The sequence below is a fragment of the Cuculus canorus genome, chromosome 2 (assembly GCF_017976375.1).
Source record: "Cuculus canorus isolate bCucCan1 chromosome 2, bCucCan1.pri, whole genome shotgun sequence".
Lineage (NCBI taxonomy): Eukaryota > Metazoa > Chordata > Aves > Cuculiformes > Cuculidae > Cuculus > Cuculus canorus.
Window position 1 is genome coordinate 69,495,756 of NC_071402.1, and position 21,614 is coordinate 69,517,369.

The window sequence follows — 21,614 nt, forward strand, 5'->3', positions numbered from 1 at the left end:
ATTTTTATGATTAAATAACCCTGAAATGGGCCAGCTTGTTACGCTGACTCATTCTCTGAAGTCCAGGCTTTCTGAATTACTTAGAGGAAGAGATACTCTGCAACTCTATTTTTTTTATGCTGCTTTGGAAACAAACCAGTTGTGTGATAAACAGAAGTCACTGCATTAACTCTGTTTTGCTGATCAGCTAGGTACTCTGTGCTGTCTTTTTTTCCCTCTGAGAACTAGGCTTCATGTTGCAGTTGTTCTTGTAGTGATTCAGCAGACAGAGCGTGCTGGTGGTCAGAATTTAACCTGCTTACTTTTCTTTATGTTGTACATTGAATTGCTCTGGTAATTCTTCTAATTCTGTTTAAATAAATTCTAGTACTCCATTAATTTCAGAATAACAGAGTGAAAATTAAAGCTATATCTGGTGCATCCTATTGTACTTAGATTTAACGTATCCTTTGTAGTTTTAACGATGAGGTGGCCAACCTGTCATCAGCACTGCTCTAAGCATATCTTTTAGAATGAGGAGTAGATATTGGCATTAGGATTGTTTCTGCAAAAGTTACATCTACATTGACTAGATGTGCCTATTGATATGCCTTTAGAAGGTGAACTGGGAAAAGGAAGACTTCAATAACAGCAGTAGAGTGGTACAGATGTGAAGGTCACCCTCTTACTATCAGCCACAGAAAACAAGAGAAGATGGTTCCTTAGCTTATACACAGAATTGATTAATCTGTTTTCTTTTAGAAATGATAGAGTATTTAATGGGTATAATTTTAATGTTTAATTCCACTTCAGCTCTCACTTGTGTTTTGGTGTACCTCAATCTGCATGTGCAGTACATCAGATGTATTCATGTGCATGTATGACTTGGCTTGTCACATGTTGGTAGGCTCAAAGTTAATCCATGATGGCCTTGCATGAAACCTGTCTGAAGCAGAGGGCAAATTACGCTTTCCTCCACGAGGAGGAATGTTTCTGGGCCTTTGTTTATAACTTTAGCATTTAGGTACAGTTAAGTCATTTAAAAGAAGATCTCTGTCTTCAGTCTTACATCTCGCATAGAAAAGAAACATGCATCTCTTTGGCAAATGACACATACATGAGGTAAAATTGTTCTTCCAGTTTCTGAGCTCAGCTTTCCCTAGAAAGTGTGGCCCAAGTTACCGTGGACTACCGTGTCTGCAATGACTTTCCACATAGTATTTGCGCTACTAATGTTTATAAGCATTATTCTATATTTTTAAATATTTTTGCCTTAAAACACACAATACAATCACATGGGAAAATGAAAATGTTTTTCCCATTCAGTGAATTTCTGTCAAAAACTGAAGTAACACAGAGCGCTTAAAGGTCTGAAAAGTAATGCCCAAGTTAGGGAAACAATCTTCAGAAGACAGCTAGGACTGGAAACAAAAGTGTTTATGTAAAGTCCTGATGCATGTTTAATTTCTTTTACAGACCAAATGTCATCAGTATTGGCCTGATCCACCAGATGTAATGGAATATGGTAACTTTCGTGTCAGATGCCAGTCTGAAGATTGTACAATTGCTTATGTTGTTAGAGAAATGGTGATTACAAATGTTGAGGTAAATGCCATTATCTTTAATTATCCCTAAGCAAGATGAATGTATATATGTATAGACAGGTAGATATAAACTCTGTCTCTGAGCAGGTACATCTCTGTGAGTGAATATACACGTGTGTATATACGTATACACACATTTTGATAAAAAGAATATACATTATATGAATCAACATAGTATGATTATTTCTGTAAAGCTTTAAAATTGTAATTTTTGAAGTTCTATATTACATTAATACTTTATGCTGTACAAGTACTGTAATAAGCTTCAGAAAGAAGCTTAGTGCTTTTCTGTAAACAGTTTTGCAGTCACTGGCTCTTTTGAAATGGTTCGATTTTTCCCTAAGAGTTTTTTCTAAGTAACTGTGCTCTTTCAAGGATGAAATATGGGCCACTTTAATGGCACGTGCAGCTAGAATAGCTAACGAAAGAATGAATCATAATAATGTTGTTTTGAGAGAAGATGCAGAATCTCACCAGGCTCCTTTTCATCATGTTTGGTCAGATTTTAAATAAAAAACGAAAAAAATCCTTATATGCCTCAATTGAAGTGTGCTCAGTTTGTGAGGTACTTATAATCCTTAGATGTTAATACTTTATGTTGTGGGAAGGATTCTAAAACAAAGAGAAAGTTTAATACCTGGAGGAGTACGTGCATATTAGCTTGTGTTCAGGTCACATCTAGAATTCCCACAGCCTAAGTACAGGGGATGAAGTTTGGCTCTTGTCTGTAGGTTTGCCTAAATTTCTTATACATTTTCCTCTTTGTCTCTTTTCCAAAATTCTATGGGCACTAGTATTTTCTAAAAACTGAAGATTTTGTGGTATTGTAAAGTACATGTGTAAGAACTCACTGTGTACTGACTAAATGCTAATTTATGGTTCCAACACTAGTTAATCTTTAAAACTACTGCACAATTACACAGATTTTACTGTTACTAGAAGTGTTATTAGTAAAAAAAAAAGAAAATATCTGTTTTAAAATTTAATACTTCATTGATGTTCTTATAGCAAGATGACGAGGCTTTATTCTTATAAATTTATGTGAATCTGTCACTTGACAATGCATCCAAATTTGTTTTAATGCGATTAAAATTTCCTTTGTAGTCATAAACATGTGAGATGCCAGTTCTTAGAAGTCTTTCAGTTAAGGTGGTATACAGTATTTCAGTTTCTAGTGATGAGAAACCATCCAGCTGGGGAGCAGCATGATTTTTGGTTATGTTTTTCAGCCAGTTAATCTTGAGGTGATAAACTTGAGTGTCAGCACAGTAGAAATTAAAGCAGTAATGCAGAGTATATCTAGACAGCCTTTTAGTCTGTCAAATTAATTTCTGTCAAATGTCGCTCAAATTAATTGATTGCCAATTAACTGTGGTTAGCTAATGCTTCTTGTGGATTTTAGCTTACTGTTTTCAAATGACTTTGCTTTCTCTTGGTTAGTATTTACCAAACTGGTACATGATTTTGAGTGAGCTCACCAGTGACTGTATTCAGTATGTGGTTTTGCTTCAGGTGTCGTGATGAGAATGGGGCAGTCAATTTATTTTATTTTTTTTCTAATACGAGTTAATTATTTTTGAAACAAAGGTTGTGTGAGAATATAGTGTGCCATTGTGGACAATTTAACAGATGTGAGAGTTAAAAGTATCTTCAACTATTTGTCTCCTGATAGTTCTCACTTGAGAATGGCACTTATAGCGTAAAGGTATATGCTTGCTTAGATTTCATCTCGCTTAGACAAAAGCATGTTAAAACTAGTCCTAGGTGGATGTGTATTTGTTGCAGTGAGGACAAGGTTGTTTTGAGGGGTTTTGTTATTTTGTGTTTGTTTGGGTTTTTTCTTTATTAAAGGCAAGTTTATTGGACGCTTAAAGTGGCCACACTCAAAAGAACACTCAACATTGTGCTTGCCCATGCAGTAAAACATGGCAAAAAAAATGTGTGCATTTGGTGTTTCAGATGAAAATAAAAGTATTTGTAGCTTGTTAAAACCCAGCAAAAGAACACTGAAACACTGAAGTATCTCCTTGTTTTATGTATCATTTGAGCTGCATTCTTATAGCTGACCCAATGTATTCTTTTGGAGGCATCTTGTGTTTGAGTAGACTTTGCAAACCTTATATGTAGTACATCTCACAGATATTGTTGGTGTATTCTTCGAAGGATACTTAAAACGTCATCAGAATTCAAACCAGAGTTTTGTTATTCCCTGAACTAATGTAAGCATCATTGGACTGGTCTTTATGAAGATAAATAGCTTTTAACAGTAAAATGGATAAAGCTTCCAAACTCACCGGAGACTTCATTTCTGTTTTAAAGGCATATTTGTGAAAGAGTTTCCTGTGAATTGACTTGCACAGATTTCAAATCTGCCTTTAGGGGAAAATAGCTCAAAAGAGAAGTTCATGAAATGATACCCTTGGCCTTTTGTTCATATGTGTTCAGAAAACTTGAGGAACAAGAAACTTTTAAGAAGTCTTCTGACACAGTTTAACTTCTTTACCTGTAACTGAAGATCAGCAAATGACTGCGAATGTATAAAATATGTATAACCTTTTTAACCTCATGCTTTGAAATAAGGATTAATTTCTTGCCTTTTCTTTTCAAAGCCAAACTTGAAAGCTGTCCTGCAGCAAAGTAAAGGGAAAGCAAATAAAGCACTAAGTCTGGGGGTTTTGAGCTTGAATTTTTGTTTTGTTGTAAAAAAAACGCTTCAGAACTTTGGAGACCAGAACAAACAGACCAAAGGAAAGAATTTGTTTAGTGTGAGTGCAAAATTCATCACACAGTGCACTATTTTGTAAAACAAGGTAAATATTTCTTTATAATTATTGAAAAAAGAGATTGGGAAGCCTGAAGCAAGCTTTCATTCAGTTTCCTTTAAGATAATTGCCTTGTAAAATATAATTTCCCATTAAGTCTTACCAATTTCTTCCATATTTCAAACTCTTTTTTGCTGCTTTCCCTTGTTTAAACAAGCATTTTTCTTGATTTCAGTCAAGTGTGACTAGGCACGGAACTTAGCAAGGCTGTGGAGAAGATACTTGCTGAAGCATATTATTCACATACCTTGGAAGAACTGTAATTTTGCAAGTTGTTTGTTTGGTTTTTTTATTCTGCCACAGTCTATGTTAGTTGTTGCCAGTCCTTGTTAGTTTTTTTACACAGTGCCCTGCTGTTCTTCCCCCTGATTAGTTTTATTAACTAAACTAAGTCATTCAAACAAAAAGTATTCAAGATATTTAAAAATTGGTTTAATTTAATCCTTTAAAGACAAATTATACGATGGCTATAATGAATGAGGAATGAGCGCCACAGGAGAGCACTTGCCCCTTATAAACAACCCAGGTCAGGATAATTAAGACATTTTCTTGTGTCGTAGTGTGGACTGTTTAGTATGATTTTACAAACAATGACAATGCAAATAAAGGGATTTGGGGAGATATGCCTCTTACTTTAAAAGCTTTCACTTTCATGGACATCAAAATGGTGGAGGGGATGGTTTGAAGAAAAAGGAAGTAAATTAATGTATCAATTAAAGCAAAACAAACATTAAGCATAAATACATTTTGCTAAGGGAGGATGTTGCTGTTTGCTGAAAGGGAGAAGGTAAAATTGCAAGATGAAGAGTGACTGGTGTTTTTCTGTTTATGAATAACCAGCGTGTAGACCCTCTAGTGACTATGTTAGATTGGTATTAGATGAAGCAAAGGCAGCAATGTAAATGAGTAATACGGCTAGCACTTTCTGCTATAAATAGCTGAAAATAGAATCTCTTTAATTTTTGCACGTCTTAATTGTTTGAGCTGAGGCTTTCCACAACCTTTGTCTTCGTTGCTAGATACATGTCATACAACGGTTTGTGGGGGAAATGTTGCATTTGCTTATGTTAAACGGTCTTAGATTAGGTCACTTAAGCTTTTGCTTCAATGCATTAAGCAAGACTTTGTATTTTCTCTTTCCAAAGAAACCTAGATAAATTTGACTATTCCATAAATAGCTTGAACAAGCCTGTCATGCTGCAGAGGTATTCTGAAGGCTTCTCTGAAAAGTGTCTGCATTGAACTTGTTCTGTTCTGTCAGATACTCATGGTAGAAGAAAATGAGTTGGTTTTGAGTGGTAAAGACCTGAGGAACAGAAGTAGATTAAAGATGTTACGGCAAGGCTGTACAGAAGCATAATGAGGTGCAAACAGTGGCCCAAAGAAATAACCACTACCGAACTCTTCAGAATATAGGCCTTAGCCCTGATCACAGAGTTTCAGCTTTCAAGATGTATTTGTGAAACCCACTAGAAAAGAGCATACCTTTTCCTGCTTAGAAGATAACAGGACTGTTTCAATGTTAATGTAATTCTACATCACGAAATTTCTCTTTTAAAAAAATATATTGAAGAGTATATTATAACCTAGACCAAAAAGGACATTAAATTAAAAGGTCAAATGCAAAATCAATTGCTTGGATTTTAAGGAACGTAAACATTAAGGTTGACCTTTCAAGCCTAAATTTCCTTCTTTCTATATGAATATCTCCATTCTAAGCTGTGTCTGGTTTTCTGAAGAATACCCGATTTTTTATTAATTAGGGAAGTTGTTTTAGGAGAATGAAACAAGGAAGCCTGCTGTTTGGTGTAATTCCAATAAGCAAGGCTGCAACTGCAGAAATATGAAGCTGTGTTTGCAGTAAGATGTAAAGATGTAAGATGTCTTACATTTACATAGGAAGAGTAGACACAAGTGATTCTTTTTTTTTTTTTTTTTTTTTTGGCTGATATCAAACCATTACCTGAAGGACAGTAACAGATAACTGGGGCAGGTATGATGCCTTAGACTCCTGTAGCTGCTTTCCAAGTAAATTTGAGTCAATGCTGTGAAGCAGCTAAATGTTGACCAAATGGCTAATGATAAACTGGGAAAATTATGTAATCCAAAAGTTTCACTGGAGTCTGAAAGTTGTTTGGACTAATTTTTTTTAATCCACCATTTTTAAGCTGATTTGTGGAAATACCAAATACATAAATTCAATTGAAATCAGTCCCTGTGAGTGCAAAAAAACATTAAATATTTTTGGAGTAACAAGGTGTTAAATGTCAAGTTAGGCAAGCGGGCTGTAAGCAGCTCTTGCTGTCTCACTTTCTGTAAGTTGAGACTTTTAGCACAGGACTAGTAAAGCCAGATTTTATGAAGATTAATTCTACATTTAGCAGTCATAAAGAAGCTGCAATAATGACTGTCATTGAAAATCTCATTTAAAAAAAAAACAGTTGTGGAGAGGATTTAAGTTGAGTTGCAAAGGATAAAGGTTTAGATGGCAACTTGATCCTAATGAGAAGCTACCTCTTATTTCTCATTACTAGGTTTGTACAAAGAAGCAGAGTTTGACAGAAATAGTGTGTTTAAATATTGCTAATAGGACATGTACCATGGGGCTAACTATGAGACCAGTAACTATAATTCTAGCACTTTTTTAATGTATGTGTGCTAGATTTTAGTAACCATGCTAGTCTTCTACTGCAAGTTAGTTCCGTATGTGGCAGTACATGGCTGACAATGGGTTTTCTGAATTTAAAAGCTAACTTTTATTATAAGTGTAAAGTATCAGACATTTTATATTAAAAAAAAACCAACAATAACACAGCAAAACCCAATGAATTATTGCTAAAAATAGCTGGATTTCATCATAATAGTGTTTTTATATCTTCTGCATGAGGCATAAAAGTAAAAAAATTAGTCAAACATCTATGACTATATCTACTGTTTAAGATAAATTTAACTTACTGATAAAAAATGAAGTGTTTTAAAATGCTTGTGCAATTCGAAGAGCAAGCAATGTATTGGTCATGTTTTAACAATTTGAATCATCTTAGAAGAGCTCAACTAAAAGAATCAAAGCATAAGACACAACTGGAATAAATAACAAACACCTATGTTATTCTCTAGAGATGAGTAGGGCTCATAACAGAAAATCCCAGAATCGTTTAGGTTGGAAAAGACCTTTAAGATCATCAGCTCCAACCGTAAAACCTAGCAGTGCCAAGTCCACCACTAAACCATGTCCCTAAGTGAAAATCATCGCACCAAAAGAAGCAGCACTGAGAACTGACTGTGCTCTTACAGTGTATTCAGAAGAAGTCGTATGTAACATGCTTGTATTTAACATCTTTGAACTATGTTAAAAAAAAAGGCAGCTCAATCTATTCAAGCCTGAATTATTGATAAGTAAAAGTAATAGTTAACTCTTTCCTCTTTTCTGAGCTTGTAAAATGGCTTTTGATGCTACAGATCATTGTTGATTCTTGTTGGGTGTATCAGCACACCACTGGCACTTATCCATGATGCATAGCTTGAAGTTCTTGATGCACATGGAAGGTGACTGGATACTGACTCGTGGATAATTTTGAAATGAATCAAGTCTTTGTCTCACCCTAATTCTGTAATTCAAATGTCCCTGATAACAGCTCAAATTGTTACAGGTAATTACTATGTTATCTCATTTCCCTTTTGAAGAGATTCTGAGTTAAGCACACACACATTTGCAAAAGAGGACTTCTAAGTGACATTTTCTTGTCATGCTTTTGTGTTTTTCAATCTATGGCATTTTAGAAAACTTTGAGCTGGAATCTTTGATCAATCTCCTCAACTACACAATGACACTAAAACTGAGTAGAAAAAGGTTATGCTTTTCCTTGCAGACATCCGGGTCACTGTGGGTTTTTTTGATATCCTGGATGATAGATTGCAATGCAATTTCTATTACAGCAAACTTGGTTGTTAGATTATGTACTCCACTTGGGCCTTGTGGTAGACCTTTTAATTGTGTTTGCTCAGGCCCTGCCTTTAAAAAGCAAAGTATGAGCTGTGTTGTTTATCTTCACACCCTGGCAGCAATTGTCAATTCCTACAATAGCTCTGACTGGAATAAATGCATTTCCTAGGACTTTACTTCATACATAGGCAGTAGTTATTCTGTCTTCTCTGTCTTACTAGCTAGCTCCGTGGGAGTGGAACCCCCTCCTCAAGGAAAGCAAACAGTTAAATCGTTTTAAATGGGTCATATATCTCAGGGGTTGTGCACTTAGGAGAAAAGAAAAATTACTTCTTAAAGTTACTAGCATCATGAAAATATTCTTGTGTGGACCACTAGGGAGAGGCCAGCTTTTGGAGACTAATGCAGCGATAAAGGAGAGTTTTATTCTAGTGGGGTGTTAAGTCTTTAGTCAAGTAATGTACATGGATAAAATGCAGCTAACAGTCTGACTGCTGATAAACATGTGAAATAAAGGAACAATTTGTAAAGAGTGAGATATCCTCTATGCGTGATGCAACAGACCTCAGGAGTGTCTTAGACTTTTACCTTTCCATCCTGATCGTTGGTTACATCTGCAATGTACAAACTGAGCCCTATCTGAAGGCAAACATGACTGAGTGATTTCATAATCCAGGTTAAGAACGGGCTAAACTGAGAGAACTTCTGTAAAACAGGGGGTGGGGTAGGTATAATTGAATGAAAAAAGAGCTTTTTGTATGACGGACTCCTCTAATTACATTGCTTTCATAAATACAAATGCTCTTCTGTGGGTTGTACAGAAATCATTCATACATCTACAGTGAATATGTATTTATGAACAAAATAAATATATTGTTTTCTAACAGAAAACAGAGTTAACAAATGTTGCAAACAACAGTGTGTTATAATTGGATCTATAACTCCACACAGACGTGCATATTTAGAATAGATCTGCATCTGTTCTTAAGTTGATTTGGATTGCGGAGTGAGATAACAATGATGTTTGATTTTTTTCTTTTTCTTAATGGGAGGACCTTACGGTATTGAAGTAGTACGCAAGCATAGCATTCGTCAGTGCTATAGTATAGTCTCATTATCATCCTGTTATGTAGTCCCAATACCTTCTTATTTTGACATTATGAATAGTTCTGCTGTTTTCAGATGTTTCTTCCATCCTGTTCCACGCTATTACATAGTACTATTATGCCTAAATCTCGTAGTATTTTACCTTGGGCCAGTCATTAATATCAAGGTATAATAAGTAAACAGCCAATAAGTTAAAAAACAGGAAATCTGTTTAGATCATGGAAATTAGGCTTGGTACCTCATTTATTTAGAATATGTTATGTTTTTTGCATGCTTTTTAAGTCTTACATGTTTATTGTGAATTCTAAAATTAAAAAACATTTCTATGTCATATGCATCTTACAGCACCTGTGGAGTATGCATACTGTGTGAAGTATGATTTCATCTGGTAAACATCAATATAGGAGTCATAACACTGAATGCTTTTTGAAAACCTTACTGTATTTCAGACAGAACAGCAACACACAGTCACCCACCTCCAGTACGTTGCTTGGCCTGATCATGGTGTTCCTGATGACTCCATGGACTTTTTGGAGTTTGTGACCTGTATGAGGCCAAAGAGAGTAGAGAATGAGCCAGTTCTTGTTCACTGCAGGTACTTATGTTTTGAAATTCTGATTATAGATTTGCTTCAGCCTTAGAATAGCACATACTTTGAAAAGTATGTCTGCAGGACAGGAGAATCCTTGAATTAGATGAAAACGTTAAGCTGTGCAACACCAGCATTCACTATTGAAGACAGAAGCAGTGGTGTTATACCTAAAGGATGAGTTTCTTTTCTCTCCCTTTCTCCTGCACCCTTTTGGTGAAATAGCTTAGTCACATAATTATCACGAAGCTAATAATCTGCCGTGTAAGTTGTTCCCCAGTTTATCCTCTGCCACCCTTGTAACTTCATTTTGAATAGGACTGCAAAGATTTTTTTTCTGCTGTTCAAGTGCCTGCCAAAGCGCAGTCAGTTAGTCCTTATCTTTTTTAATAAAAAATACTAGACTAGTACATTTAGATTTGTAAGCTGTTATAATTGCTATAATTTCATTTACTTTTAGTAAGGCTTCATTTAGATAAAAATTCTTTTTATTAATCGGCAGGAAATATTACTGGATTTGCTTTAAAGATAAGCTTTGAACTCTGTTCTAATTTTATTAAGGTCTTCCTGGTATTTCTAAGGCTTTTTAGCATTCCTAGTATTAAGACTGTGATATGAATCCAGTGCATTGCAAAAACCTAATTTTATCGACTATTTTTCTGTTACATTTCACAGCGCTGGAATCGGTCGCACTGGTGTATTGGTCACTATGGAAACAGCCATGTGCTTAATTGAAAGAAACCAACCTGTTTATCCGCTGGATATTGTACGAAAAATGAGAGACCAGCGAGCTATGATGGTGCAAACATCAGTAAGTGATGGAGAGGAAGCCTTATTTTCTGTATATATACTGTACTTCTCAGTTCTAAGCCAGATACAGAATTTTTTTATGTTACCTAGTAGTACGAGTCAGCAGTTGTCATTATATTTCATGCTTCCTACATTTAGCATAACATAATGTGGTGGCAAAGGCTGCTTTGCGTGTGAGGTGTGTATTTAAATTTTTGTAAATATTTCCTATCTTGCCATTGAAATATAATTGATTTCTATACACAACAAGTAGTTAGAAGGCAAAAAGTCGTACTTGCCCAAATGATCTCTTTATGGTCCTTTGTAATTTTCTGCAAGAAGCTTTTCATTCTTAGTACAGAGCCTTGTAGGAAGTTAATAAACTAAAGGTAAAATTGAAAAATTTGTGGTGTGATTTGAAATAAAGGGGTTTATACTCATAAAGTCAGCGGTTAAATTGAGCATTTCTGTCTCTCGTCTCCAAAAGAAAATGCCTTGGTTTCTGCTTGACCAAGGGAAGGAAGAAGGTAACTTGAAGACAAATTCTATTCATTAACAGATTAGTGACTGCAGGAGCAAGCGTTATAGTTGACTAGGTGGGGCAAAAGTCTTGTGTTATGAAAGAGTGTGTAACTGTCAGGAATTAGTTGCTTGTGTAACATGGGAGTGCTGTATGAGCAGAGATTGTCCACGCGTGCTGCTGAGACTCTTGTTCATTGCAGTATGAGTGCACTCTCTGAAAGTGCATTGTGACTGTATGCTTGAGGGAAGAGTTCTCTGAATAGTCCCCAGCCTGTTCCTTGCCAAAATGAAAACTCTGACATAAGAACCTGAAGTAAACTTCAGCGTGCCAGAACCCGAAGTACCTCCCGTAACAACAGAAATCAGCAGGAATTGTCCTTGCATTCTGCAATTTGATACAACTGAAGAATATGGGGATTAATGATAAATTCACTGACAGTCAGATCCTGAGTGTGGAAAACTAAGTATCTATAATAGGATTCTTTACCTTGCTGATGTGTGCACATCAGCGCAACTGGGAGGGGGATGATCTGTAGCAGCCATACTGTGAAACTAAATTCACTTGTTATTTCTGAAGTATGCAGATACTGTTGTGAAAAGGCAGTAAGCAGAACTGGCATACTGTGCTGTAAATGAGACGCAGAAGCAAGCAGTCAGCTATGAGATAGCAGAATATCAGAGCACTGATATTTTGATCTATCCTGGGTGCTCTATTGCATTCCCTTACCTGCATTCCAGGTGGCCCCATTGCTCATATTTGATATTCAGCTCAGGGCTGCTGTGAGAAGCCATTAGGGGTTTTTCAGTTCTAATAGCCTTGCCTGAAGGAAGTTCTGCTGTCTTGTGGGGATTGTCTGTGTACTTCAATTATGAGGTGGTACACATAACCAGATGCATGTTGTAAGTTACGATTGGGCAGAAGATATTCAGTAAGTAAGAATGGACTTATGAGAGCTATTAACTGCTCAGTTTTGTGTCGACCAGAAATCATGTGAAAGCTATAGTTTCTCAAAGACCTGTAATTTGATCATCAGGAACAGCAAAACAAAAGCTTCAACCAAAGTAAGAAAGCTACAACATTTGTGTAACTGTACGGCCTTCAATTAAAAAAAAAAAAAAAAAAAAAAAAAAAAAAAGAAACAGAAAAACTAACCATTATGTTCTACTAAAGAGAAATTCAAGGTACTGAGCAATACAGAAAGCAGTGCTTTAGGATGTGTATAATATAAGACTAGTATCAGCTGTGCGAGCAGCAAGAATACATGCAACAGATAAGAGCAAACAAAACAGTCAGAGTGAGTCAGAGGGAGCAATGCTGAAGTGTTTGTTCTAATTTGTTCAGTAACTTGATCACACAGAAGTTGACAGAACTATTGAAGAGAGAGCTGAATATCATTATTGGCTTGTTCAGGCAGTAGAAATATGCAAATGACAATAACAATAAAGAGAAAAGTCAAGGTAATTAAGATATAAAGACAAAAGAACAGAATGATATTGAAGGTGGGAGTAATTGACTGAGGGGTTGAAAGAAAAGGCTGGAAAGTAGAGATGCAGAAAATTTAATTCCTATCCCCAGATTTTCCTTAAGTTTTTCTATACTTAAAAGGAAAAGTATTGCACATTATGGACAGGAATAATGTTCGTAACTGCTGGTATTTAAATGCAGCCTAAGTTCTTCACAGTCCAAGCATTATCTTTTAGGCCTGTCCGTTGGCAGATTTTGGGAGATTCCAGATGCTCCTGTGGAGCTGATGAGACCTGACATACAAGGGCAGCTGGGAGAACATTTCAAAGATGTAAAAAGGGATTTGGAAAATATGAAACTGCGCTCCTCTGAATATATGACACTGAGCTTTTGAGAAAGGTGTTCATTTAGGAGTTGTGACAACATTGAAAAGTTGTTTTAGGGGAGAGGTACACTTCAGTCTTCATAGATTCTTTTAAATTTCCTTCATCTTGTGTTCTTGCAATTGTGTTTTGGTTCAGACTGCATGGAGTTTTAGTTCTGCTCTAGTCCTATTGCTAATGTCTCCTTGTATCACTTTTCAGAAAGAGGCTCACAGGCTAATTACTTTCAACAAATGGGTACATCACAAGATTATGGAAGAAATAGTCTTTGTAATAGTATAATTCAGAAAAGAAACATTAATCTAATTTGTGAAGACTTTATAAGAATCAAAGGAGCTCAAAATGTTGGGTGCCAGAAGATTTAATGTGGCTGCTACTGTTCAAAAATATTCATTCCAAAGGTTTTGGTCCCATTCTGTTACAAAAGGAGATGTGTACCTGATCACAAATTGAAAATAAAGCAAATCAGTCTTCAGCAATACTGTAGGTGGTTTAGAAAAGTAATGTTTTTAGCAATGCAGTTGGACCTATATATCCTATATGGTAACTTCAAATGCATTTTTGTTCATGTAAGTTAAATGTATTCAGTAATAGGATTGTCTCTCTAGGATTGTCATGGTTAGAATACTTGTAATAATCAGATTAACAGTACCAATAACACAGATGATGTGTATCAAGAATGTAACTGGTTGCACTAAAAGTCCCAAGAATCATATAAAATTGCATAGCTTTTTCAAATAAATTCTATTCCCTGAGATTTAAGTGTGTGTTCTTTTAAATTTAGGGATTGTTTTTCCTTTGATGTGACATTTTTAATGCTTGTCGTTTGTAGAAGAGTAAATGTTACCTTTGTTTACTGTGAACACAGCCAGGACAGTTGAATTTTCTTCCTTGTGTCTTTGTATGTCCTCTTCTGTCATTGTCCAGGAGAAAAGGAAGCAATGGGGTTGTTAGTCCTATTACTGTGTAATTAAGAGTTTAATCATCCATAAATGTTTTTGTTTTTTCTTTCTTATACAGATTCAGTACAAATTTGTTTGTGAAGCTATTCTTCGTGTTTACAAAGAAGGAATGGTTCGACCACTGGATTCCAGTTAGCACAGCAGTGAAAGATGAATTTTTTTCCCAAAAAAAAGACTGGTCTTTAAATAAAGCAGGGGCTTGTTTTAGAAAGCAACTGGAATGGACTAGAAGCCCATGAAAAGGCAGATGAGCACATTTGAACTGTGGCACTTTAAATTTCTCAAGAAGATTCCTAAATCATGTACAGTATAACAAAGTCATGTAGATAAATATATGAAAGCAATTGTGTGTAATATGCTTTATTCACATAGGCAACCATAAACAATCATGGAAACCTTAATACATATCTTTTACTGCCTTAAAACATCCTTCACTTCAAAAGTTAAAGGTTCTTCTGCTTCCTCTGAAATAGCAAAAAGACTAATATTATTGAGGTGATACAGCTTAAGAAGGCATTTAATATGTTTGTATAAAAGTTCGTTGAAGGTAAATATTTGTAACTTTCTCATTGGGGCGCTAAATATTCATGGAAATGTAACCTGGACTCCTAAAGGACTGACAAAGAGATTTAAAGACTAATGCATAACTACTGTATATTAAGAGCTAGAGAAATTAAGTATTCAGTTACCATTCGTCTATTAGTAAGTATGCCAGCTGTTATAATATGCTGCTTAGAAATCACATCTACGTGTATGATGTGCAAACTAATGCTGCATTTAAGCATTTATGCAGATGGTACAGTATATGTCTTCTGTTGATCAATTTTGATTGCAACTTGCCCTTTTAACAGTGACCTACTTCTTACCGTTCCAGTACTCCTGTTTCTGCTGTCCATCTGCTTTATACTTGGTTTTCACTGCTGTTTCTATATGTGGACTGAAAGCATTTTAACTTAAAATGAGGTTTAATTCTTTTTTCACTTTTGTTTCCATGTGTATTTATGAGTTCTCAGATGTAAATATGGATTAATGTTGCACACAGATACTAGACTTTTGAATTACTGTATATGCAAAGTAGTCTAATTCAATACTGGAAGAAAAATTACTACTGAACCCATCAAATACGTTGCTGCTAATTCAAGGTGTGAAGCTTACAAGGGCACAGGTATTGCTAGTGTTCAGGTTGTGATAAGATGTTGTCTTGCTGCCCTTCAGCAAAAACTGCTCTTATCCAGCAAAACACAACTCCCTTTTGCAAGAGTTCTGCTGATTTACTGTGTTTCTTGCTTTATGGAAATGCAGCTAAATTCACATGAAGATTTACATGGAAAGAGAAAATGAATTTGTGCATTGATGAATAGTTCACTCTAAGGTACACTGGTCTCCATTTCATTTCAAATGGGAGAATTGGACTTTCTGAACAATATAACCACATTTGTATCATGTTAATTTATTTTGTGTGTGCTTTTTGATTACCCTGACATAATTCTTCATTTTTTAATAGTGTTTAAGAAAAATATTCTAGGGGACTGTTTAAAACACTGTTATTTAAAAGATTAGTCCTAAATAAGGAAAAATTTTTAAGGGGCATATTAGCCGTATGTTTATATGTGTTACAAAAGAGAAAATTAGATAATTTTCTTTTTTAGATATATATACACACCCATATTCAGATATATGTTAGAATTATGGTTTCTATTATGGATATTATCATTTGTATCTGGAGTTTCATTATAGAAACTGCCACAGCTGTACAATACGCATTTTGTGTTACTGGGAGGCTTAATTTTTTCCCCAGGAGAGAGCTGAAAACTCAGTGTAGGATGTGCTAAATTGCTGACCCTTGTCTTTCAGTAGGCTTGGTCCTTTCTTCAAGATTACATTATTAGTTATCTGTACAGAAGATACCTGGTTACTATTTATTGATCAAAGGAATTTTAATGGAATGCACAGGGTATTTGGCAACATGGAAAGCTTCTCGGCTTTGTTAGGTTGAAGGGTGAAGAGTTTTGTGCTCTTTCTTATCTATGCATTTCAGATTTCATTTTCAATAAAGTTTTTGTAGTATTTTGGATCATTATCCTCATCCTTGATTTGGCACAGATTGAAAAGCAAGAGACTAACTCTGATTCACCCTTAACTTGCTAAACTACATCAGATCACTCAATCTGTCCGTAATTCCAAATATATAATTAGACTGGACATGCACATCTTCATCAGAAAACATTTTTGAAAAATGCATATGGGAAAGTATTGTATAATTGCAGGCTGCCTGCTGCTACTAGAGACAACACTGAGCAATGAGAAAACCTAGTGGCTCTTTCCCATATGATAAATAGTGGACACTAAAGAATCTGTGCCTGCTGGGTGAGTAGGTAACAAAAGCCTCCTTTTTGTTATGCATGTGCTTTTATGTTAAACCATATCTTTTTTCTTTTTTTTTTTTTTTATTTTTCAGGTTTTTTTTTTTTTTTTTCTTTTTCAGGTTTTTTTTTTTTTTAAATTAAGTTTGGATGTGCCCAGATGTCAACGTCATCCTTTGCAGTTGACGTGGCTTCCAATTCATTTGGTCAAAAATAGAAAAGGCAAGGAGGAAAAAAATCAAGAAAATAAATAGTAAAAAAATATTTGGAACATCTCTTTGTGACATCTGTTTCTTTCACAGAACTACGTGATTGAACGTATGGTTTACTCGTGTTCAAGGTTATTGCCATATTCCTATCGCTATTTATGTTTCTTCATCATGAATATATATTTACCAAAATGCTGTATATTTATTCCGTATATAACTCCAGTCTCTCGATACATGGTATAATTTTGATTTACATTAGTGTACGTGTGTGTTTAAATGATGATGGTCACATTGTGACAACAAATGCTGCTCTTATTCTGGTGGTTTTGGTAATACTTTTTGTGAGCTCTTACTTGGATTTTATTAACTTGTTCAAAATTGTTGGCAAATGAGACAACACTCAAAGCTATAAAACCAGTAATCTCTGTAATATTTGATTATTTTTTTAAACTATAGAGCAAATATTAACTACTCAAGTACCTTGTGTCCATCTTTATTTCACTTTTGCTGGGTTTTGCACATGTACCTGTAGGGTCCACAGTGGAGAATGAAGGGAGTTTTGTCTTCTCCCTGTAGTGTGTGATGACTTTGCACTGAATTATGTATGCCTTAGATCTGATCTTGCAATGAAAGCATAATTATGAAAACATCTTCTCAATACTGGCTTTTGTTTCCACAATAATTAGGAACTTAAAAAGGCACAGAGTTGATTGATTTAATTTTTTTTTTTTGGTAGGAGATAAAACTCCTAACAAAAAATTTTAAATTCTCAAGCAATTGACAAATAGCAGAAAATGCTGTGAAGTCAAGATCCTGTGTAACCTTCAAAAACATTTTAACCTCATTTTTGCCTGTGCCGGTGTGATCACACCAGTAAATATTCAAAATTTCTAGCGTAACAGTGAATGAAGAGGGTGTAACAAGCCTTTGGGGTTTTCGTCACTGTGAAATACACTAATATTTATTCTTCAGAATTAAACAAATTTTAACAAAGTGGCTTTACATTTGATACCAAAATGACTAAAGTGGCTATTCAGAGCGTCTTCAGAAATATCACAGGGGAACACTTTTGGTACTGAGGTGGGAGGGAAATATCTTACCAGGTATTGAAAAGAAGAAAAATGGTGCCGTAAACCATGAATGCCTTTTGTGTAACAGAATGCATGAAATATGAATCATTAAAATACAACCTAACCTTGAATAGTGGTGGTATTTTGAAAAAAAAAAAAAAAAAGAAAAAAAAATATTATTTTGTAATCCAGGGGTTGCTTTTCAGTAATCCTGTCTTTTAGGTGTTGGTACTAAATTGTATGCAATCAAAATGTACCCAACAATTCAGCAATAGCTCTTCATATTCACTCATTTTTTTAACAATTGGTTCTCTTTTTTCCCCCTCCTTTGTTCCACTATGCAATACTTGGTTAAGTATATATATTCAAAAGAACTATAGTTCTGAAACATCTGGTGAACTATGCATTCGCTTTATTACAAGCGTAATATGATGCTGTTCTACAACAAGGTCTTCCGTGTAGATGGTGTTCTTGTGTGTCAGACTAAATGCATAAATGGTCTGCTGATTGAAAATGTTGAAAATATACACATATCGTTCATATTCAATTAATTAAAATTTAAACATAGCTATTTCACTGATAATGACTTTATTGTTACATCTTGAAGTGTAGCATCCAAGTGCAAGTTTATTTTATTCATTCATATAAGGCCTTTCCAGAGGGAACATGTGCTGCGAGGTGTTTGTATTTCAGTTGGTAACCTGCAATTAGTCTGCTTGGTTAAAAGCATTTATTAATTGAAACTACATTGAGGGTAAAGTTGTGTCATGAAGTACTTTGTTCAGAGGCAGTTGAAAGCCAAGGGAGTGATTAATTCATTATATAAAACACAATGTTTTGATTAAATGTATTCTCTTGCATTTAAGTTTTGACACTGATAGTGTTAAGCCATTTCAGATGACTGTTTTAATAAGCATTATATTAACAGTTTAAATACAGCAATCTGATGCAATATGATTTAGTTTTAGTGTACTTTAACATATTTAATGTTCCAATTGTTCAGTAGCAGTACACGCTTCAAACAATAGTTCCCACAATCACTGAAACTTGTCTTCTTTCAAATGTTTCTCCAAGTGCAAAGGAAGGAATAGCACACAATTTTGATAGATTTAATCACTTTTCATCTCAGACTAACCCTTTGGCAGTAGTGGTCTGATTTGACCACTGATAAAAAAAGTTATTATTGAGGACCAAGAATATCTGGGAAAAGCAAATTGTGTGGGCTGTTGACACTGTTTGTTTAGTTTTGATTGTAGTTAAGAGACCGGTAACTATGTCTTGGTGTTTTTCTTTCTTTTTTTTAAAGACAAATTCATCTTAAGAGGTGACTTTGGAAATGGGGAGTAGAATGTGCATTTATTGACTCTCCTGATTTTGTTGCTGCCTCCTTGGGTAAAAGACTTGTATAACAGTCTTGTATCGTGTGTTATTCTCAGCTGAGCTGCAGGTTTTGAATTTTTAACGAAATTATTTAAAATATTAAAGCATTGATTTTAATAGATGTTAATGAAACACTTCAGTTTACTGTTAGTTGCTTTGCTTCCCCTTTCTTGGCTTTCATGATGTTGTTTCTTGAGTTGTTGTTGTTTTACCTTATATAAACTGTTTGAGGTTTCCGACACCTGTAAAACAGGCTTTGTCATAGGCAGATTAAGCGATGTTGCTGTTGCTTCAGATCTGATGATACTTAAACCTGCTGAAGGTGCAATGTGGTGTTCAGAGAGGACTGAACTGAGCTACTCTCTGAGGAATTGAAACAGTGCTGCTAACAGTGGTAAAATAAAGATATTGAAAAAGCACATAGAAAATGTTTTGTTTAGGGCAGGAAAGACCTGTTTATTATTTAAAAAAAAAAAAAGTTTTGTGAGGATGAAAATGGTTAACAGATGAGGTAGGGATGGGAAATGCAAGGTTGGTGGTTTTTTTCCCTTTGAAGAACATTTTTTCTGTGTTTCAAGTGCATTGTTTCTATTTGAGCAGTTTCTTTAGTAAAGAGCCCTACTGTTGATGGGATTTAATTTTTGTCAAACTGACACAGAAAATAGTTTGAAGTTGAATTTTTTCCTCATTTATTGCTGGTATCTCTGTAAAACAAGCAAATTGTTAGGAGGATCTTCTTTGCTATGGCTGCATCTTATATAGCCATAAACCAAACTAGTTCTCAACTAGTAAGCAGAATGGACACTAAAGCACAGAATAGTAAACATCATTACCCACCTGATCAATTTTTCAACTTCTTCAAAGAGTCAGTTGCAATCCTGGTTCGGAAATCCCTGCTGCAGGATGGAAGGAGAAAGGTCTTCATTCCTTAGGGAAGAGACTGAAAGCCTGCCGAGTAGAACAGCAGTCTGTATTGACCTTAGTGGGGTTGTACTTGTATTATCTAACCTGAGCAGTTTAGTTTAAGGTCAAATCAGGTGAGTATGAGTTGTAAGTATGAGTTTGCAAGAGCTCTGAAGTCCTATGTTCATTCCAGGAAAAAGACCTCCGACTAGCACTCTTAACTTCCTTGGGTTTCTGTTTGTTTCATTTAAGCAGCAGGTTAGCGTGGTAGCTGTTGCGTTACTGTTGATCAATGCCCTTCTAATTCAGAGCTTAGCATAGACAAATAAAAAATTTGGTATAGCTGTTGCTTTCCTAGTTTTTAATAAAAATTAAATAACTGTAGAAATTAGGTGAGGAATTAGTATATACAGTCAAATGTAAATATATTTCAAAACCAGATTTTGCAACATAAATGATGAGTATCAATGCTTATATTCCAGCGACCTGTGCAGTAAGTACTAAACATAATTTATTTAGATTTTCACACTTTGTTGTGTAACCATAATAGAGAAATACAAGGTAACTAATGGGGACAGTCTTACCTTTGAAAATATGCCTGGCACTCATAATAACAAACGATGTATTGGTTAAAACTGACCTTCATTGCAACTGATACAGAAATATGCTTAATAGTACTGGAATAAAATACATAACAGTTGGGAAAGCCAAAGTTGGGAATTTTTCGCAAGTTTTCCAAAAGATTCCACTATTCTAGTCATTAAGTTTCTATTTTCATATGCATTCAGTTAGTGTTTTTGTCAGAGATGTAGAAAACAACTTGGAAGATAATGTCCATACAGTCACTGGCTATTTCTTTCTTTAAATGATTGTTTATCATTCTAGTTTCTTCTTCTGAGATCTTAGGTGCCAGTGCATTAAAGGAATGAAAGAATGTATTTGATTTATTTGGAAGGTAAGGACAAAGTTTATTTTGTATCCTAAGCTGTGCTTTACTTTTAAATCACTTGAAATGTAAGTTGATGTTGATGTTACAAAGCTTAATTTATTGTTTAAAAATGTAGACACTACTTGGAATGAATGTATCGTTTTTCTTTTTTATTTTTATAGGAATAAAGTGTTAGTTAATGTTTTCATTAAAGTTTTCTTGGGTTTTGGAAGTGTTTTGAACAAAAATATTGCAGTCACCATTTTATGCTTATTGATTATATGGCTAATGGTGAAATAAAGCATTTTTGGCTATATGGTTTTACTGTGGCTTTATTACAGAATAAATGAACAGTTGCATTAAAAAGTACTGACATTTTTAATCCTTTTAATAAAAATCACACATAGCTGCAGCTTGAATTTTATCTAACAAGCAAACATGTATGGAAAGTGTCTGCTCCATATAGTTACGGTGTGTAATTCATATTTAGCTTGCTGGAGAATTAAAGCAACCAAATAAGCCACAAATTCCTAGGAATATTTCATTTTCCACGATTTTGATAAAAGGGAATTGTGTCAATTAATTAGACCAATAAA

General features: G+C 34.8%; 1 protein-coding gene across 5 annotated transcripts in view; it reads left to right on the forward strand.

Annotated features, from left to right (window-relative positions):
* PTPN3 (protein tyrosine phosphatase non-receptor type 3) overlaps nucleotides 1-21,182 on the forward strand; it is a 166,217-nt gene extending 145,035 nt beyond the window's left edge. For all 5 annotated transcript variants that reach the window (XM_054059143.1, XM_054059144.1, XM_054059145.1 and 2 more), the window contains exons 24-27: nucleotides 1,456-1,584; nucleotides 9,905-10,050; nucleotides 10,720-10,855; nucleotides 14,224-21,182. In XM_054059143.1, coding sequence (XP_053915118.1) covers nucleotides 1,456-1,584; nucleotides 9,905-10,050; nucleotides 10,720-10,855; nucleotides 14,224-14,301 — 489 coding nt within the window. In that variant the 3' untranslated portion in view covers nucleotides 14,302-21,182. The remainder of the gene's footprint in view (nucleotides 1-1,455; nucleotides 1,585-9,904; nucleotides 10,051-10,719; nucleotides 10,856-14,223) is intronic.
* The last annotated feature ends 432 nt before the right edge of the window (nucleotides 21,183-21,614 follow it).